Source organism: Penicillium solitum (genome assembly GCF_028829755.1).
Source record: "Penicillium solitum strain IBT 25940 chromosome Unknown utg000008l_segment0_segment0, whole genome shotgun sequence".
NCBI classification, from domain to species: Eukaryota; Fungi; Ascomycota; class Eurotiomycetes; order Eurotiales; family Aspergillaceae; genus Penicillium; species Penicillium solitum.
Genome location: NW_027072127.1, coordinates 2,816,637 through 2,835,217, shown reverse-complemented (window position 1 = coordinate 2,835,217; position 18,581 = coordinate 2,816,637). Strand labels below are relative to the sequence as shown.

General features: G+C 48.1%; 8 protein-coding genes across 8 annotated transcripts; 3 read left to right on the top strand and 5 right to left on the bottom strand.

Moving 5' to 3' along the window:
* Nucleotides 1–600: 600 nt before the first annotated feature.
* On the bottom strand, nt 601–1,998 carry N7455_010372 (uncharacterized protein; the record flags this gene model as incomplete). Its single annotated transcript, XM_065606430.1, has 5 exons — nt 601–904; nt 957–987; nt 1,054–1,121; nt 1,186–1,754; nt 1,825–1,998. The coding sequence occupies 5 exons, from the start codon at nt 1,996–1,998 to the stop codon at nt 601–603; spliced, it is 1,146 nt and encodes a 381-aa protein (XP_065460393.1).
* Nucleotides 1,999–2,748: 750 nt separating this feature from the next.
* Nucleotides 2,749–6,011, top strand: N7455_010371 (uncharacterized protein; the record flags this gene model as incomplete). Its single annotated transcript, XM_040954106.2, has 6 exons — nt 2,749–3,000; nt 3,071–3,197; nt 3,248–3,371; nt 3,440–3,906; nt 3,963–4,266; nt 5,252–6,011. 6 exons carry the CDS (start codon nt 2,749–2,751, stop codon nt 6,009–6,011), a joined length of 2,034 nt encoding a protein of 677 aa, XP_040815494.2.
* A 90-nt stretch (nt 6,012–6,101) lies between these two features.
* N7455_010370 (coiled-coil-helix-coiled-coil-helix domain-containing protein) lies at nt 6,102–7,591 on the bottom strand. The gene is made up of 3 exons (XM_040954057.2): nt 7,273–7,591; nt 6,800–7,136; nt 6,102–6,744 (listed from the first exon to the last, which is right to left on the bottom strand). The coding sequence occupies exons 1-3, from the start codon at nt 7,463–7,465 to the stop codon at nt 6,438–6,440; spliced, it is 837 nt and encodes a 278-aa protein (XP_040815480.2). The 5' UTR covers nt 7,466–7,591; the 3' UTR covers nt 6,102–6,437.
* A 144-nt stretch (nt 7,592–7,735) lies between these two features.
* N7455_010369 (thiamine diphosphokinase) lies at nt 7,736–8,905 on the top strand (the record flags this gene model as incomplete). Its single annotated transcript, XM_040953992.2, has 3 exons — nt 7,736–7,850; nt 7,916–7,995; nt 8,099–8,905. The coding sequence occupies 3 exons, from the start codon at nt 7,736–7,738 to the stop codon at nt 8,903–8,905; spliced, it is 1,002 nt and encodes a 333-aa protein (XP_040815556.2).
* Nucleotides 8,906–9,483: 578 nt separating this feature from the next.
* Nucleotides 9,484–10,688, bottom strand: N7455_010368 (uncharacterized protein; the record flags this gene model as incomplete). The annotated part of the gene is made up of 3 exons (XM_040954185.2): nt 9,484–10,270; nt 10,337–10,558; nt 10,615–10,688. 3 exons carry the CDS (start codon nt 10,686–10,688, stop codon nt 9,484–9,486), a joined length of 1,083 nt encoding a protein of 360 aa, XP_040815568.1.
* Nucleotides 10,689–11,278: 590 nt separating this feature from the next.
* On the bottom strand, nt 11,279–12,591 carry N7455_010367 (putative mitochondrial carrier protein; the record flags this gene model as incomplete). Its single annotated transcript, XM_040954215.2, has 2 exons — nt 11,279–12,331; nt 12,394–12,591. The coding sequence occupies 2 exons, from the start codon at nt 12,589–12,591 to the stop codon at nt 11,279–11,281; spliced, it is 1,251 nt and encodes a 416-aa protein (XP_040815353.2).
* A 951-nt stretch (nt 12,592–13,542) lies between these two features.
* On the bottom strand, nt 13,543–14,703 carry N7455_010366 (uncharacterized protein; the record flags this gene model as incomplete). The annotated part of the gene is made up of 4 exons (XM_040954155.2): nt 14,531–14,703; nt 14,436–14,453; nt 14,149–14,369; nt 13,543–14,096 (listed from the first exon to the last, which is right to left on the bottom strand). Exons 1-4 carry the CDS (start codon nt 14,596–14,598, stop codon nt 13,543–13,545), a joined length of 861 nt encoding a protein of 286 aa, XP_040815528.2. The 5' UTR covers nt 14,599–14,703.
* Nucleotides 14,704–16,436: 1,733 nt separating this feature from the next.
* N7455_010365 (uncharacterized protein) lies at nt 16,437–17,240 on the top strand (the record flags this gene model as incomplete). The annotated part of the gene is made up of 2 exons (XM_040954029.1): nt 16,437–16,865; nt 16,932–17,240. The coding sequence occupies 2 exons, from the start codon at nt 16,437–16,439 to the stop codon at nt 17,238–17,240; spliced, it is 738 nt and encodes a 245-aa protein (XP_040815500.1).
* Between the last annotated feature and the right edge of the window lie 1,341 nt (nt 17,241–18,581).

Below are 18,581 nucleotides of genomic sequence, written 5' to 3'. Positions count from 1 at the left end.
CCCTAATATGGAGGACGTATGTGTGTTCGGCCGTCATGTACCTTTTGCTTGCCATGGTGAATCCCAAAATAACTCACAGTGTGTTTCATTGTGCATCCACATTAGGAGCTAGAACACAAAGTATGATTTCCACTGGGTTGAGACACCACCAATCCTTACCCCTGCTCATCGGGTTCCTCTTCTCAAAATGACCAAATTCAACCGAGGTATGTCATTCCTCGGCCTATATTCGAGCCTGGCGCTAACCTACCTAGGTCTAGTCGGCTTCGATGAGACATTGGTAGTGTAAACTTTAAATAATAGAGAATCCTTTCGTTTTGTGAATCTGAGGGTCCTGTGGAAGTCTTTGTCAGGAGGTGCGACAGACCTATGATGCAGTTATCAGCTCATTTTCATGGTCGTGCGCGATTGATTGGCGAGAAACATTCGTAGTGGTATTCCAAGGTTCTGTTAGTGGGTTAGATATAGGTAATAGCTTAAGAACAGCGCATAGAAAGTCGATGCCTAAAAGTTGATCTCCAAACCAATCATCACTTTCATAATCGAATTTCTATATTATTTTATTATTCTGGGTATATCGTGCATTTAGGTAGTCCGTCTCTATTTCGGTCGCTGCATCTCATATTCAACGTGAACCTCATCTGTGCGCCGTATTTGATATTGGTCCAGGTCATTTAGGATACTTTCCTGGCTCTCCTTTTTGCGCAATGGAGTTGTTCTCTCTTTTTTTGACATGTGAGCCTGGGAGCTCAATTGATTGTCGTATACCTTGTGTTGTGCATAATATGATGGCTTGGAGTGACCCTTGGATGTCGAAACGAGTTTCAGTTTTCTCAGAATAAGTTCGAGGATCGGTTGTAATGTTGGTATACAGGCAGCAATGACAACGACATTGGCTTCCACACTGGGAGTTTGTTAGTATCATAGCAATATGTTTGTAAGATGCAATGTCTTACTTTGTCCAAATCACAAGAGGCACAGTGCTAACTAATTCACGGAGCAGCATTAGCATTTGAAAGCAGGTCATGATCAAACCCGGAAAGGAAAACTAACATGTTGGATCTGTCTGGTCAGCCAGACCTTTGATCTGAGCGCATTTGACCACTGCAGTTGCAGCCGCACTGGGATTGACCGTATGTGTTAGCTTCAAGTCACTTGAAGGGATCAATTGCCAGGTTTCCATACATTGCACCCAGACCAAGCGCAGCAGTCAGAGCAATCTTTTTGCGCAATGACATTTGAAGTTTGAATAGAACGACCCCGGGGTAAATTGCGAGGAAAAGGTCGACAAATGCGGAGAACGCTGTCCATGCATGGGGGTTATCAGCCATAGTCACGAGAATAACGAGACCTATCGAACACCGCTCACCTCCATTAAATGTGGCATAGTTTATAAGAATCCAAATATCCCTGCACTTCGCCTCCCCGCTCAATACCATCGAGCTCTTCCAAAGTGCCTGTTGTGGATCACACATGGTAACATAGATCAGGATGTTGACAAGGGCAATGACAGCAATCAAGCTGACAAGACCCCACACTATGATACGTTGGGCGAGGTTTGGGTTCAGTATTCGGTGTAGCAGTGCGGCAACCGCAAGCTTCGGTATTGCGAAGGATATAATTCCGAAAATGAACGAGATCATATTCCACATGAGGGCCAGCTCAGCGGACCTAGGTTCAAGATTCATCTTGTGTTGTCCATACCCATAAATCACTGAGACTGTCGTAGTTGCAACGAAAAATAGACCGAATATCTGAAGCAGTCGCAGATGTCAGAAATGCTGGTCCAGGATATGCGATATGCAAAACAGATGGGATAATCACCATAGATGCTCCGATCAACCAGTCATCGAACCCGAAGTTTCGTAACATTCGTTGCCGAACACATAGACGAGCGATAACGAGAAACGTGGCAAGAGTTGTCATTGACCACATTACCGCCATAATTTGCGGACCTTTGTTCCCCGTTTTGGGGGCATCCGTGATCGAACCCGCCATACCTGGCGGTGGTCTATCTCAAGATCTGAATCACCATTGACAATCGCAGTGCCTGAAATCTTTATAAGATCCAAAGGAACCGAGGATCTTTTGAGTGGTAAAAAAGAAATACGAAACAAAGGGATTATCCCGTCCAGTGATCATTTCGTTGTTATGTTGTATGTGAGAACAGGTCCACATTTTCTTCCTAAGAGCTGACAATATAGATATTTTATTGGCCTACTCTAGCGTACCTTACGGGGCACAATGCATTACTGACAGGCATCAGAATCCTGCGAGGCTTCCATCGATAACGGATGTAACAGCACGTAGTTTTAGCGTGCTGATCCCAGCACCTTATACACATTTCCGTCCTATATCGTGGACCCGCATGTACTAATTACTAGACATGGGCTGATCATCCCCGATTATTGACCAATAGGGGATTTAATCGGATTGGCTCTATTTATTCGCCCCCTCCGAACCGCACCGAATAAATGAAAGGATACGGAGTACAATAAACACATAACGGAATAACCCTTTTATAGCATTAGTCTGCGGCAGGTTGTCTCATTATTAACTAGGCATGAGGTGCTATCAGGATTTTGGTGCTCCATAGTGGAACCCATACTCAAACGATCGCAACCGCAATCGCTTAAGATGGATCGCAATCCCCCTTATATAGCCTTATGTGGGAGATAGTCCATATTTCAGTTCTGATCTTGCCATTTCATCTCCGTGAAAGGTGTTTCAAGTTCATAAACTTTCAAAATGACAGTCACTGATGTATCAAACGGATCTGCAACTAATGGCCATGGTGTAGCCGTTATTGATCCTCAGGTTGCTACTGCGCCCAGTGCCCCCGAGAAACTTGCGCATTTGCAAAAGGAAATTGAATCTCATTCTCATGCTTACAGCAATGGCGACCATGATGCGCGCCTGAAGCTTCTGGAGACAGCCCGGTCTCTCGTACAGGCAATGGAGACACCCCAGGAGACCATGCTGCGATACTGCTGGGCCCAGGTGCGTCAGAGCAAAGAAGACCTTAGTTCAGGAATTGGGAATGCTTATTTTCGTCGTTTCTGTGTGCTAGCCCACAGCGTTTGCCGGCATTGAAACTTGTATCGATCTGGGAATCTTCTTCATATTAGCGCAAACGGACAAGCCTAAAACCGTGGCAGAGCTCGCAGCAACAACAGGGGCGGAACCCGAACTTCTCGGTCAGTGACAACTTCCAAGTTAAATAATCATGACGCTCATCATTACGAAGGTCGTATCATGAAGCATCTCGCCGCAATGGGGGTCTTTGTTGAGACTGGTATGGATGAGTATGGCCGCAACGGGCTAACCACGACACTCGCTATTAAGCGGTACAATGATGCTTGGCCGTGCATGTAAGTAGTTCCACCCGTGGATATTATCTTCTCCAGATTGGTCTACTGACTCTTTTTTTGGCCCCCAGTAATGGATGCACCCTTCCAGCAATCAATGCGCTGCCCGCCTGGCTCAAGAAAAAGGATTATCGAAGTCCCACCGAAGGAACAGACTGTCCATTTACCCTTGGATTCAAAACCGACTATCACTTCTTCGAATTTCTTACCGGCAAGAACCCCGACTATCCTGAACTCGGCGCTCAATTCAACAATCTCATGTCGGCCTATCACCAAGGTAGACCCAGCTGGATGGATGGGAACTTCTACCCGGTACAAACTCTCATCGACAGAGCAAAGACGGGCGAAGAAGACGTTTTTATCGTGGATGTTGGCGGAAACAAAGGGCATGATCTGGAGGAGTTCATCTCGAAGTGGCCAAACACACCCGGCAAATTGATCCTGCAAGATCAGCCACACGTCTTGGGAGATATCAAGTCATTAGACGCAGCAATTAAGCCCATGGTCCACGACTTTTACCAGGAACAACCCATCAAGGGTGAGTGGATTGACGCATATCGAACATTAACCAATAGCTGACATACATCTACTTAGGCGCGCGAGTATATTTCTTGCATTCCGTCCTGCATGACTGGAATGACGAGACATGCCAGAAAATCCTTTCACAATTGGTTGCTGCGATGACACCGGGATACAGCAAGTTGCTGATCAACGAGAACGTCATTCCCAATACCGGGGCCCATTGGCAGGCTACTTCTCTGGACTTGATCATGATGGTAGATCTTGCTGCCAAGGAGCGGACTGAACAGCAGTGGCATCAAGTGATTGAGCCAGTTGGTCTCAAAATTACTAAAATCTGGACGCCGCTGGATAGTGCCGAGAGCTTGATCGAATGCGAGTTAGCTTGAAAGTAGTTTACAGGAAGAAGAACCTTGGAAGGATCAACAAATTACAAATTTATACAAATCAGGCAACTGGTTTCCCTACAGTAATGGGTTACCCACCTGAGGAAGGTGCTACCTAGTATGAACCATACCACATGTAAACCCAAAGGCTGTACCTCCCGAGGTCAGGAGCACCCGAATCCAGGGCCAGATATGATGACAAAAATAAAATGGTTTATTTAGATGCCAAATGAAAATCAAAGTATATATCATCTGAGCTAATTCATTAGTTTTAAAAAATTGTGTCCTCCATACATAAGAAGCGCGTAGGATCATACACTTTTTGCCCTCATGAAAGAGATAGCCAGGGGACTGAAACTTTTTAGGGTTTGGGGGTACCCACTGGGCGGGGTGAACACGCCAGCTTCCGCCCCGTCCCACCCCACCAGCCTCTCTGTTTGTTTCGACCTCTGAATACCAAACAAACTTTTAATATCGATACATTGTCTCAGAAAAGTGGGTGCGGGGACATTTTCACATGGACATCATTTCTTTCACAAGCTTTGGCTTGGTGGTGCTTGACGAGATTCGTTTTCCCAACCGGAGCCCTTTAACCAATGTACTAGGAGGGTCCGGAGCTTATGGTTAGTTTTTGCCTTCACTATGTCAAGCAGTCAAGCAACCAGATTTCTAATTGGCCTATTTCTTCCAGCAACCCTCGGTGCTCGGTTGTTTCTATCCTCGCCGCTCAGCCGCCCCTTGGCTTGGCCGATCCATGTTGGGAATGATTTTCCAGAGGATATTGCAGTGCACTTGCGTGGCTGGGATACAAGCCTGCTTATAGAAAAGGAATCAGATAAGCCCTCGACCCGAGGCTTACTGGAGTACCAAGATACTACATTTGGACGTGCGAAATCCTTTTTAATTTACCCTTCTGCCCCGGCCACTTTTTTATGAATCGAAATCCATGCTTAACGAACCAGCACGGGAAACATATAGAAATGAGCTAACTTGCCCTCTAGCCAAGAGTTTCAAGTACACCACGCCGGTTCTGGCAATTCAAGAAAGCAAGTTACGGGGCACCGCCTTGCTAACTTCGAAGGTGTATCATTATCTTGCGAGTCCGCAAGATATGAAAACGCGCATTCTAAATCTTCTCGCTCTTCGAGAGCAGGAGGGTATACTAGACCGACCTTTGATAATCTGGGAACCGGCTCCTCCTTCATGCAAACCGGAGAACCTCGAGGCCTGTCTAGAAACCGCCGCCTTAGTCGACGTGTTTACTCCAAATCACTTAGAGCTGGCAGCATTTTTTGGACAGTCCCCGGTTGCATCATCCGATAGATCTGAGATCGAAAGGCTGGGCTGGAAGTTTCTAGCTAGCGGAGTCGGCCCAGAAGGAAAAGGCGCGGTGGTAATTCGAGCTGGTGAAAACGGTTGTTTCGTCCAATCGCGTGACATCACTTCTCAATGGCTACCTCCATTTTACACAGGAGACATGGCAGAGGAGCAGGCTTCCAAAGTGGTTGATCCGACTGGAGCTGGAAATGCATTCCTGGGGGGATACGCTATTGGATACCTCCAAAGAATGGGGAATATCCTTGAAGCGGCTTGTTATGGATCTGTTGCAGCTTCGTTTGCATTAGAGCAGGTAGGGATGCCGGAGAAGTGCAACGAAAAAGATGAAGAATTATGGAATGGGGCCAGTGTTAGTCGAAGATTGCATCAATATATGGCTAGGCAAGAATTGTTGCAATAGGTGGCAATCGTTGTAAAAAACCCAATCGGCAGGACTGGAAACGTTCCTTGTTGGGTCCTTTTATGTAAAAGCTCTATACTAGATACCGACTATGATGCAACAAGTCTATTCGATTTCCCCTCTTTCTTTTATTTGTCCAAAGGACAAGAGCGTGAAGCATATCAGTAATATAAGTTACACATTGACAGGGGGAAAGTATCAGGAAGAACACATAGGAGCGCAGACCGGGGAATGGATATGCTGAAAGATCACGGAGGGGAAAATGCATCAAAGGCAAAATGGGAGATGGAGAGATAGCAGAAAGGTCTATATAATACACAACTCCAATCCCAGTCCCTGATGTGCATTACAAAAGATGTCAAGTAGTAGGCTTGTCTCTAGGGGAGGGTGGCGTCGAACAGGATGCAGGGATTCGAGAGGTCAGCTCTAAGCCTTGTTGGCCTCGTTCTTCTCCTCGGTGTCATGCGCAGCCTTGGGAATGAGGGAGTCTCCCTCGGGGTTCTCGCCTGCAGCAGCGGTTTCGGCCTTCACCTGGGTGTGGACTTCCTTGGCGCGGGTCTGCTTCTCAGTGGGGGGCGAAGACGCATCTACCTCGGCGGCAGTGGGGGTAACTTCGGGGATAGCGGGAGCTTCGGAGGGGGCGGGAGCATCGGACTGGGGTTGGGGCTCATCGTCATCTTCCAGCTCGGCGCCGTAGACTTCGGGGTGTTGGCGGAAGCAATCTTGCATTGCCCTGCAAAAAATTGTTAGCACGGGACCATCGGTCTCAAAAACGATAGAAAACATACTTGAACTTATCAACGCAGTCGATGCCCTTAGGCTCTTCCTCGGAGTAAACGAAGCAGCTGAACGCAGCCTTGAAGTCCTCTCCGCAAGGCCCATGGGCCATGCCTCCAAGACAAGGGCAGTCCCAGTTGATCTCGCCCGTCTCCGGGTTGAACGCAGCCTCCTGGCCAGCCTCCTCCTGGAGCTCCTGGGGGTTCAGGCCACCTTCCAAAGCAGCAGACTCGCTCTTCTGGGACTGCGCGGCAGCTCGTTCTTCGCGAATCTTGGGAGTAATGGAGTCGAGGGTCTGGGGGTTGGCATCATCACCAGTTTGTTTCCGGATCGAAGAAAGGATAGAGACTAGAGCCAAATAGAAGGAGAGTTAGCGATTTGTGATTCCAGAACTCGTCATCCTTGACGGTAACGGGATTGTCGCGGCTCGCAACCTCGGAATCGAGGAACAAGGGCAATCCCAACTCCAATCGGCGAGACATACACTTCGGCTCCTCGGAGAAAACACTGCTCGTGTTGTAGTAGTAGATAGCACCACCAGCCAAGCCCAATCGCAAGAAGGTGTTCTTCCAGCTTCTCGACTTTGTCGGACCGGTGCTTATCAATCGTCTGTTCGCAGGTGTACGGGCTGCGACAGTGGGCGCGCGGGCAAGCGCTCGAGCGGCGGGACGGAACATTATGTGCGAAAAGTGTGGGAATCAATCGAATTGACCGAGAGTTCCTCCAAGAAGGGATTGAGAGGAGGGGAGTCGAGGCACCGCGGGATGGAGAAGTTGGAAAGCGATGTGGATTTTGGCCTGAGGTTGTTCTGCCCGCGTCAGCCAGTCACGTTGCAGCTTAAGTCAAGATAATAATATCGTCACCACGCAATCCTTCGGGCTTTGATTTCTCTTGGTTTGTTTACATCTTTTGGACAAGTTCAGTTTGATTTGTATTTATCTCTTACAATGGAGTGGGATCCCAGCCGATTCTTCCGTCCTGAGGGAAGTCCTTCGCCTTATGCTCTTCTCATCCTCAATCAGCCCATCAATGAGAAAGCTTTTGGAGTGTTGAGCAAATATGGTAAGTTCTATATGAATGATTCATGAATTTGATGTCCTGGATAGGAAATACTAATACCGATGCAGCATCCTATATTATTTGCGCCGATGGAGGTGCCAATCGGCTTTTTGATATGCCGGAAGATAATGAAACAGAATCTAAACAAGTAAGCGATCTATCTATGGACTTTGCTATTTGCGTAATCCTTCTGGGCTACAACTTAAGACCTAAGTACTTCACAACGAAGATCAAGCTGACCAGAGATATAGCTTCCTGACTCCATTGTCGGCGACCTTGATTCTATCCGCCCCGCAGTGCGAGAATATTATGAGAAACTCGGAGTGTCCATCCTTCAAGATCCAGACCAATACTCAACAGACTTTACAAAGTGTCTGAAATATCTCAACGAACATGCCGCGGAGATCATAGCTTCTCCCAGAAAGGGAGCAAGCACTACCAAATCAGACACCAATGGCGCAAACGGAAGCACATCAACCTCACCATCTGATCAATCACCTCTGGAAATTGTGATCCTCGGCGGTTTGGGTGGCCGTGTGGATCAAGCCTTTTCCCAGATTCACCATTTGTACATGATGACACAGACCCAGTGCTCAATCCGTGAAGCCGAAACCAAGACCTCAAGCTCCAATGCCAAGCCAGCTGCAGGTGGTAACCTTTATCTCGTCTCTGAGGAAAGCATTACCTTCATTATCCAGACGGGGAAGAATACAATCCACACGCCCGCAACAAAACGAGCAGACATCGTGACAGCGTTGGTATCTGATGCAAGTGAGTCACCGAGAAAGCGGAAGCGTGAGCAGGAGCAGGAGCAAGAGCAAGAGCAGCAGCAAGAACCAGAACAAGAATACTTCTTTGAAGAGAATATCGGGATCATCCCCCTCTCGGCGCCTGCCAAGATTACAACCCATGGCTTTGAATGGGATGTGGAGGATTGGCATACCGAGATTGGAGGGCAAATATCCACGAGCAATCATATCCGCGCCGACAAGGTGGAGGTTGAGACCTCTGTCCCGGTTTTGTTCACAGTGGAGTTGGCGGAGAGGCTGAAGAGGTGACTGTGAGTATGAAGCATGACATTGGGTACCACGACAGTTTGTCCAGATCTTCTCGAATCTCACCGGCCTAGGCTATCAGAGTCACATATCGCTGTCACAAATTTGTGGTCCAGCCCACCAATAGCAACATATATATTAGATTGGCTCACCAGCCAAGGCTTAAGCCAACATTAAAAAGCCGTCCGCAACATGGGTAAACCCGACTATACATATAGTTACTACTACACTCTGATACCCCGGTTACAGAGTGGAAAATAATAAATCGGTCATTAAAAGAGAAAACAGAGGATAATAATCTCCCAAAAAGATGATCAGAGCAAAAATCAGAACAAGAACCCCAAGGCGCCTTCTCTGGCTAGAACGAGGGACTAAGAAAGACAGGGGAAAGAGAAGGCAAGAAAAGAGACCCAATATCGCATATCGCATAATCCACATACCAGTGACTAAAAACTTGAACCCATAGAACAAACAAAAACAGCAACCATGGAGACGACTGGGATAACAATCATCCAAAACCACTGACTAACCATTCCTTACCAGATCATCTGTACATCCTCACAAAAGTCATATCCAGTCTCTTACGAGCGGTGGAGAATAGCCTCGTACAGAGCACCAACAACGCCGATAGCGGATCCAGTAAAGAGACCGATATCTCCACCAGGGACGGAGTCAAGAACCTTCCCAATAGCATACCGGCTATAGACACCAAAGAAGTTAAAATCCTTTTCAAACACAACGTGCACCAGCAACGCCTTCACGATGTTGAAAGTCAACGGATCAAACTGGGCGAGATTAGGCGCAGACCGGGTGCGACGCGCACTGCTAGAAGCCTGCCAGCTCAAGTTGATAAAGTAGGCAGAAATCAAAGGCAAAAACAGACAAGTAAGGAACCACAGCGAAAACGGCGCCCAGAACGCTGCATCCAGCAACACAAATAGATCAGGAACACGAATGGGGATCGCAGGGATCTGCGCGGCTTCCACGGGGGGTGTAGTAGTAAGGTAGCGTATCGGAATCAACTCTTTCGCAAGGCTGCCACTCTCAAGCAGCAGCACAATGATCTCAATCGCCTTCACGCTGCTCAGCGTTGCGCGCAGAGAGTGCGCCCGATCTACAAAGCCCGAAGCAGTCCATACATTCTCAAGGCTCTCGCGCAGCTTGAGCGTTTGCGCATCGATGGCTTCGGTAATGGCAGCTGGAGACGCCGGGAGTGATGGCTCGGGGTCCACGATGGCTGAGAAAACTGCTGGTTGACGGGGGGTCTGGCGAGGTGTCTGGCGCGCAGACTGACGCACGTTCGTGCGCGCCACAGCTGGAGTCGGGCTGACTACAACTGGGCTGGGCACGGCTTCATCCACATCCTCGCTAATGCGTGGGTTAGTATGTGCGCGATACCAATAGATAGAATGGCGCGTTGAGGGGCACTCTTACATAATTTCCTCTTCCTTCACTTCCTTCTTCGCAGAGCGGCGTGCTGGGGTTCGCGCCGGAGTTCGTGCGGTTTCGCGCTTCACGGGCGATCCTCTGCGGGGTGGAGAGGCCAGGCGCAAGTAGTATTCGTTGAGGCTCTTGAGTCCGGAGAAGATAGCGCGGTTTTCACGGAGATGTCTGTCCAGCACTACTACAAGATCATTCTTGTTATAGTCATCGTAGCTATAGGTTCGATTAGCTCACTCTACTCCGTATGCGACAATCGCAATCGCACTTACTGTGGCAGGTCCGTTTGATCAGCAAACTCGGCCAACTCGGGCTTTTTCAGCGACTTGAGATAAGGAAGAGCCATAATGTATCCGATATCAACGTAGGAAATTGGACCAATGTCAAATAAGAAAGTAAATACTGGGGGGTGGGGGAAGAAGATGCAAGAGAGGGGAGTGGCCGGTAATTGTTTACATCCGCCGATCGCCAAAACAAAACACGGTTTAGCGCGTTTACTCCCTTTGTCCACTGTCATTCCAGTTCTTTGATGGACTTTTTTCCTTTCTTTTTTTAGGTCTTTTAAGGATATGTAACCAGGGCTGTACAATAGAAAGATTCTATGTTTCTTTTTGATATATATAATATATTTTGCCCTTTTGGTTCGGATACTAGCAAACATATCATACCCAAACGAAATCGAAAACCTAGAATATGCCAAAAATATGTCAAAATATATATAATATGGAGTTGAAAAAAAAAGTTATGGTACAGGAGGCCGCAGCCAGTCTAATAATCTATCACAGAGTAGGGTACACAGTATACAAAGTGCTCAAAGCACCCAGGGTCATAACATCCCAAATCGGGACAAAGAATCCAACGCCCCCATTTCCCAATGACCAAAAAAATGTAAAAAGAACAGCAACCTTGGAAATGCATGCAGTTAGATGAAAGGTCCTACAAACACTCTTCCAGAACCTGGTAGGCCTCGAGTTGTTTGAGCAGGTACTGGTACATAACCAGCATAGTCCCGCTTTGGATGCTAGTCCATACACCGCGTGGGCCCACGCCGCGGAACCACCCCGCAATACCTTCGGTTCGGTAGATCATCTTCAACCCGGTGAACACGGAGGAAGTGTCAAGTCGAGGTGTACCGGGTGGTGGGATTGATGTATTTGCCCCTGATGTGGAGATTGGTCGCGAGTGTGGCCGAGAAGGGTGGGAATGTGATGATGTCGGTGCGTGCGGCCGTGGACTTTCTTTCGGTACGTGTTCAACACAGTGTTTGGCGCCCGAAGAACCGGATGGGGGCTCTAGGGGGTTTTGCTGGGTTTGGATTCGTGTTTTAACCACATCCATCGGACAGGTGATCACACCAGCCATACCGCCGGCGGTGGCAGCTGTCAAGATCTCCAATCCCAGTCCAATGTCCCGTTTTCCAACCCATTGTTTAGCCATAGATTGCTCTTTCTCGTAGAATGCGAACTGGAGCGCCGAAAATGGAAGGTCGCGGAAGATAGTGGCCTTGTAGCCGTGGAATAATGCCGAAAATCCTTCCAGGCGGACGATCTGGCGGAACCCATCTCGCATGTTGCGGTAGTTATAGCCCGAGTTGAAGTGCGGGTTGTTGTATCGGCCCTGCAACTGGAGTCGCGTTTTCAGTACCTCGGATGGCACATAGACAACCGACGCAGCCAAGTCGGCAAAGAAACCACCGGATAAATAGGCGATGCTAGGATTGATCCCTGAGTCGATCATCAAGCGCTTGGTATATTCATAGACACCGAAGAAGATCACAGTTCCGGGAAATGAGCCGAGCAGGGCCGGCGTTACTCCTCCATATAATCCGCGACAGAATCCCTCTTGGCGGTAAATTGTTGAATAGGACTGACCCATCGAAGTGTATTTGGGCGGAAAGGTCGGATCGCCTTGTTGTCGGGTCTTGACTGTGTCTAATGAGTGCATCAACATGTCACCGCATGTTCCTCCGGTACCACCAGCCAACATCGCCTATAATTTCAAATCAGGTCAGTCCTTGCGCAACGGTGTGATGCCACTAGGGACAATTGTACATGTAGGTATGGAGGCCGAGGCTCCTCGTCCTCCAACAGCGCGAGGTCGCCATTTCGAATACTGTGGTTTGAGTCATCGATTCCACCCATTAGAGTCGGCTGTGTCCATGGCGAGGTATGTGAGTCCCCCGCAGGCGATGCTGTTGAGTCCGAGGTCGCTGTCGAGAACAGGCCGAACACCCGCGAGGTCAAGCTCATGGCAATATTATGCCAAACTGCAATCCCGAGCGGTGCTGGTCGGGACCAGGTTGGGGATTAGGGGGTGCTGAGAGATTGAACGGGAGAGGAGCACCCCTGGGAGGTAAGGATAAGAAGAAAGAGTGACAAGAGATCAAGGAAGGATTGATTAGTATTGCTTGCGAGATGATTGTTCCACCAGCCAAAATTCTGATCGGCCTATCTTCGCCGCCAAGCCCGATCCGCCGCCTCAGGCATGAATCACGGGATTTCGTCATTGGAGCATTTTAATATCTCGATTCTCCTGATATGATGATGGGAATAACTTATGGCATGAGTGAACCTGTAGATTTTGCATGAGTGGTTTTCTTCCCATGTATACAAGGACACAAGATGATTAGTTTTTATAAAGTCCGCAAATGAGCTTCTTAGTTGTCCTGATATTATCCACAAAACTACATACACATATACCCATGGATGCTCATTTTTGACAAATTCATACATACAGCCTGTTCAATCTGTTTCAGCGCCCTTCCATGAGGTGATATTTTCTGTTCAGTTGTTGCCTGTACTATATTTAGTGGGTCTCTACGGAGTACAAATCTCTATGTTGGAAAAACCAGATGAATCCGAAACAAGGTATGTTGACAAGAGGAAAGCAAATACAAAACTATGCATCGCAACACTCTAGAAATAATAAACACAAGTCGTTGCGTATAACATCATCATGGCGGGAATCCTCCGCGCCCGCCTCTTTTCTACAGTCGGGACCTGGGCGTCCCATACTCCGACATCCTCCATGTTCTTCGCTCAGGCGGGAACATGCCAATGGGAAAGATAAAGCTGTAATATTATGTCTTGCACCAGCCACCTTCGTTCAGCAATCTTGCAAGCCGAAAACCCACGTTCTTTCCTGACGTCATGAGCTCCAACTAGCAAAGCAAGGTGTCTGGCACATCACCATAGCGACATTTACTGAGGCTTCTTGGCTGCGGTAGGGCCAGGGATGTAGCGGCCAATATCGGTGGCCTCGTAACCCTGGCGCACAACACCCTTGAGGGTCTCCCAGCCCTGGCGAACCTGAGGGGGGGTGCTCTGGTGGGAGATGGTGGCGTCGGCACGGGCGGTGAGCTGGCGGACAGCCTGCTGGACGAAGGAGCTCTGCGCGTAGCGGGCGCGGAAGAAAGACAGGTAGACGATCAGGAGCACCCAGCTACCCTTGGAGAAGGTGATAGCGGACAGGACAAGGCGGAACAGCAGGGCGATCTCGAGAGTAGCGACAACACCCATGCTGGCATCATAGTACTGCTTGATGAACCGTCCAATGGTCTCGGCGAGGGGAGACTGCTTGACAGCGGGCTTGGAGCTGGGGGAGGTGGGGGATGTAGGGGCGACCGGAGCAGCGGGCTGCAGGGTAGGGATCAAGTACATGCGGCTGTAGGTTGCGACGTGGAAGACCGAGTAGACGCTGAAAGGCAGAAGAGCCAGGATGAGCTGGCGCGAGTACAGCCAGACCAGAGCCATTCCTAGGATACGTGTCAGCTTGACTTTTGGACTTTCGCATCGCCGATCACACACCAAGGTATTGCACATTCTCATCAGAGATAAGCTTCATCACAATTGCCAGAGGGCTGCCCTGGACACCCCGGGCGAAGTGGCCCTTGTACACGACGATTCCATAAGTCACGGCGGCCGAGACGAAGGTCAGGCGGTAGGCGATCTGTGCCGAGGAGGAGTAGTAGTTGAAGAAGATGCAAGACAGGGAGTAGCGGAAGACGGAGAGCAAAAGTGTCACATGTCTAGAAATTGTTAGTGATCCTGGATTCAGGTCTTTGTCGGTGTGCGCTTCGGCAGATTTGACCTACCCAACGAACCAGGCGAACCTGCAATGTGGCATTTCATTAGTATTGACAAATAAGACATTAAAGGGTCACTTCAGCATCAGATTGGGGAAACGCACTGTAGGGTCTGCGCCAAGGCCTTGAGTCTCTCAACCAGAGGCAAGGTTGCGGAAGGAGGAGGAGCCATAACTTTTTTGCACCGGATTACAGTGAAGGGGATGGGTGATAGAATTGAATACTCGAGATGAAGGAAAAGCAAAGGTAGAAATTGTGGAAAGCGACAGATAAGACGGTGGCTGGGGAGAGCGGGGAGACGAGTCCGCACCCGTGGACGCACACTGAGAGCTTCCCTCCTCTCCCACTCTCCGCCTTCTGCCATGGTGACGTCGGGTATTCGGGATGATGCAATTTCTTATCTACATCTATATAGAGTTTCTTAACTTCAATTTCATATACTTCTTCAACTTCTGTTTTTGGTCTATCATCTGAACTTGTTTATCTGTTTGTCTCAACCTCAAGTCGAGTCGGTGTGACCGACCCGCTTGAGGAGATCCAGTTTCAGCACTAACGTTCGGCCATTTGCATACACTTGCATGATTCTCCAATAGTTCATGATTCAGCTATATCTTGATAGATCACACATTTTTCTTGAATAAATGTCAAATTGAAGGGGGTTTGACACACTTAATATGAGTTTCAAGCTTAATCCAAGCTCTTCCGGGGATATATCCAGAACCAGCCAGGTATAGACGGTTGAGACTCAGGTGGAAGAGCTATACTCAGATCTCACAGCATTTGGAATTGCCGGCTACTGACCAAAAAGAACACGTGGCAGGAATTGATAAAATTGCATGCTGAGTTTTGATCATTTATCCACGAGAGTGAGTACCTTGGTACCATTATAGGCGAAGAAAGCGAGAGGCCTATATAAGTACTCACGATTCTCAACACGGTCAAGCAAACTTATTAGCTGACACACATAAGAGAAGCCAGGCAATAAGATGCATTTTCAACGCTTGGTCTTTCTTTGGAATACTTAGTTCTCGGAAGCCAAAATCCCTTGAATGCTAGCTTTAAACTGACTTGGGTCAAGAAATAGTTAACCAAAATCCTGCGAGGTATATAACTACATACTTTGTTAGGAAGCACCTCCTAATTCTCTCATTATTCCTTGAGTCCAGTCACTATTTAGTATGGATACTCAGCTAACTAGCGACGTAGTACTCCGTATACGGGAGTTGACATTACCACATAACTAAGAGTTCCAATAGCCGACGCATAACATGCACCCACAAAGGTCCGTCGCCAAGCACGGACACACTTTTATTGTCGCACCCTTGCCGCGCTCAGAACTTCGTACTAATCTACGTTTCAAAGATAAAACGAGGTACATTCAGCATATCCAATACCTAAATTTATCCACATGGAGCCTTCACAAATTTTAGCTTTCCGGTGTATTATGCACTAAACCTGCCAGGAACACAACAATCGAATCAGTGGAAGTGCACAATCTGAATACGGGTGATCTACATCAATCGACGCTAATATCCCCGATAGCCCTACTATTTTTAGGCGTGCATGTTGTGCCCTGACAGACAAGTCTTCAGGAACACGAGCGCCAAGCTTAACCGATGTTCAGATTAAGCTTAGCAACATCGGACATGTGAATAACACGGGAACTCCCTATGGGGATTATACGAGATGGCCCTTTTCAATGTGGATTTGTTACTTTCACTTGATACAACCTTAACACTGGATACGGGCTTCATGGAAAGAATCTACGAATACGAATCGAAGATCTCAATACGAGCTTCGTGGGGTCCAAAGCAAGCAAGAATGAACAAAACAGCTATTTTGTGTAGTATACAATCTCGAGGAATGAAGAGCCCAGGGGTATAAAATGCTCACTGATTCCCCTTCGAACTTTTCTGTGCACCAGCTCACAACATCGCAATATCGGCTACTCTGCAATATCCATTCTGCAGTACCAGCTTTAACTTCACAATATACTTCAATCCATTCAAAATGATGTTCACTCCTATTCTGGCACTCGCATTTGCCGCCATCACGCCAATCGTCAATGCCTATCCCATCACCGGCGATGTCGTCAACTGCCGCTCTGGTCCAGGGACCTCTTACTCCATCGTCAAGAGCTACAAGAAGGGAGCCGACGTTGCAATTACCTGCCAGGCCGCTGGCACTACCGTGAACGGCAACGAAATTTGGGACAAGACCTCCGACGGCTGCTATATTTCCGACTACTATATCAGAACCGGGAGCAGTAGCTATGTCACCAAGAAATGCGGCGGCAGCAGCGGTGGCGGCAGCAGTGGAAACCTTCCCGGTCTCACATCCACCCAGTCCAAGCATGCAAAGGCCATCATCGGAGAAGCGAAAAAAGAAGATCTTGGCCGTCAGGGCTGTCTTGCTGGAATTGCTACCGGGCTTGTTGAGGTAAGTCCTACCATACACATTCAATTCCGATATAACTACTCAAAACTTTACTAACACTACACCAAGTCTAATATGCTTATTTACGCCAACAAAAAAGTCCCCGCTTCCCTCAAGTATCCCCATGATGCTGTGGGCTCGGACTACGACAGCGTGGGCATCTTCCAGCAACGCGCTGTTTACTACCCCGACATTGCTGCCGATATGGATGCTGCCAAGTCGGCTGCACAGTTCTTTAAGGGCATGAAGAATGTTAGTGGCTGGAAGACTATGGAGGTTGGCAAGCTTTGTCAGAAGGTGCAGGGCTCAGCGTACCCAAGTCGGTATGCAGAGCGTCTCGCTGATGCTAAGAAAATTTGTGTTGCTGGTGGCTTGTAGATAGAAATTATGTGTGACGTTTGCTTCTTTGGATCACGCTTACTAGACATTGTCATGGCCTTTGGACCGCTTGTTTTGTTGGAATCCGAAGAATGTTTATGGCTTGGTTTATTGCTGTTTATAGTACGAGAAATATACAGACGTTTAACATTGTCATCTCTTTGGTGGTTCTAAAAGGGAATGAAGGTCAACATTTACTCCTCGCTCATGTCATGCATGTGCCAGATATAGTAGCAGGACATGATGAGGGACAATGAGAAGGAAAGGCTAAGATGGTATTGTTTTTCGAAGCCTATAGAGAAGACGTTTAACGGAGACGTCAAAATGCGAAGATAACTGCGGGAAAATAAATAAATATATATAGATTTGTTAAAGTTAGAAACCTTGAAAAACTATGAAGACCCGAAACCTCTAGGCAATCTCTGTCGTTCTAAGATCCTACCAAGCAAATTCTAAGATACCCAGTCGTCCTATGTCGTTAGCGCAAATTCCATGCCCTCTAGAATCCGCTACGCCCATAGCCGAGAAGAGGGATAGAACTGATGTGCGAAAGCGGCGCTAGGATAATTTATCCGCCACACCTTTCTCCAGCTATCAACCGCCATAGCTGAAAATAGGAAGGGAAGTGATGCGCAAAAGCAGCATTAGGATGGTTTGCTGTCATTCGTTCTAGCGATCATGCGCCATACTCATAGATGAAATAAGGGCACCGTAAACAACCACCTTTCCACAAGAGCATGATCTTTCCACGCCATATACTGGTATTTCTCATGAGGGGAAGTCTTTTGGGCTACAGGGGAGTGCAAATGACGAAGGCCCTGCATTATCCCCTTCGATAGATCCAATGCACGGGAACTGGTGGTGTGTTGCCTTTCAGACCTGGTGCATATGGCTTTACTCAACCTTCGGAATGACGTGAAATGGTGGCATCTTAGCTGCACTGGGATTGATGCCGTGGTTGTAGACATGTTCCCAAAGCAGGCTTGGTATAGTATTACCAGTTACATACTTCTAGGTATGTACATGTACTCCTAGACTAATTATCATACAGGGTTTGCCCGGGTGGCATCGTCCACGAGCCCGTGTGTCCTGCAGGTAGCCCAATGCCATGGTTCCCTGCATTCCGCGTTTCTTTCACCTATATTCCCCAGATTTAGCCATGCAAGAAGATCATCCCATACCCCATAAAACAACTTAAAATAAAGTTTCCCCGGAAGTTGAGAATCACATGGCAGACCTCGGGCCATCTGCATACTAGCGCCAACCTTGGAATCCAGCAAGGCCTTCTTCCCCGCCATTTTCCACTTATGGGCCCATCTTCAATGGCTATCCTGAACTCTG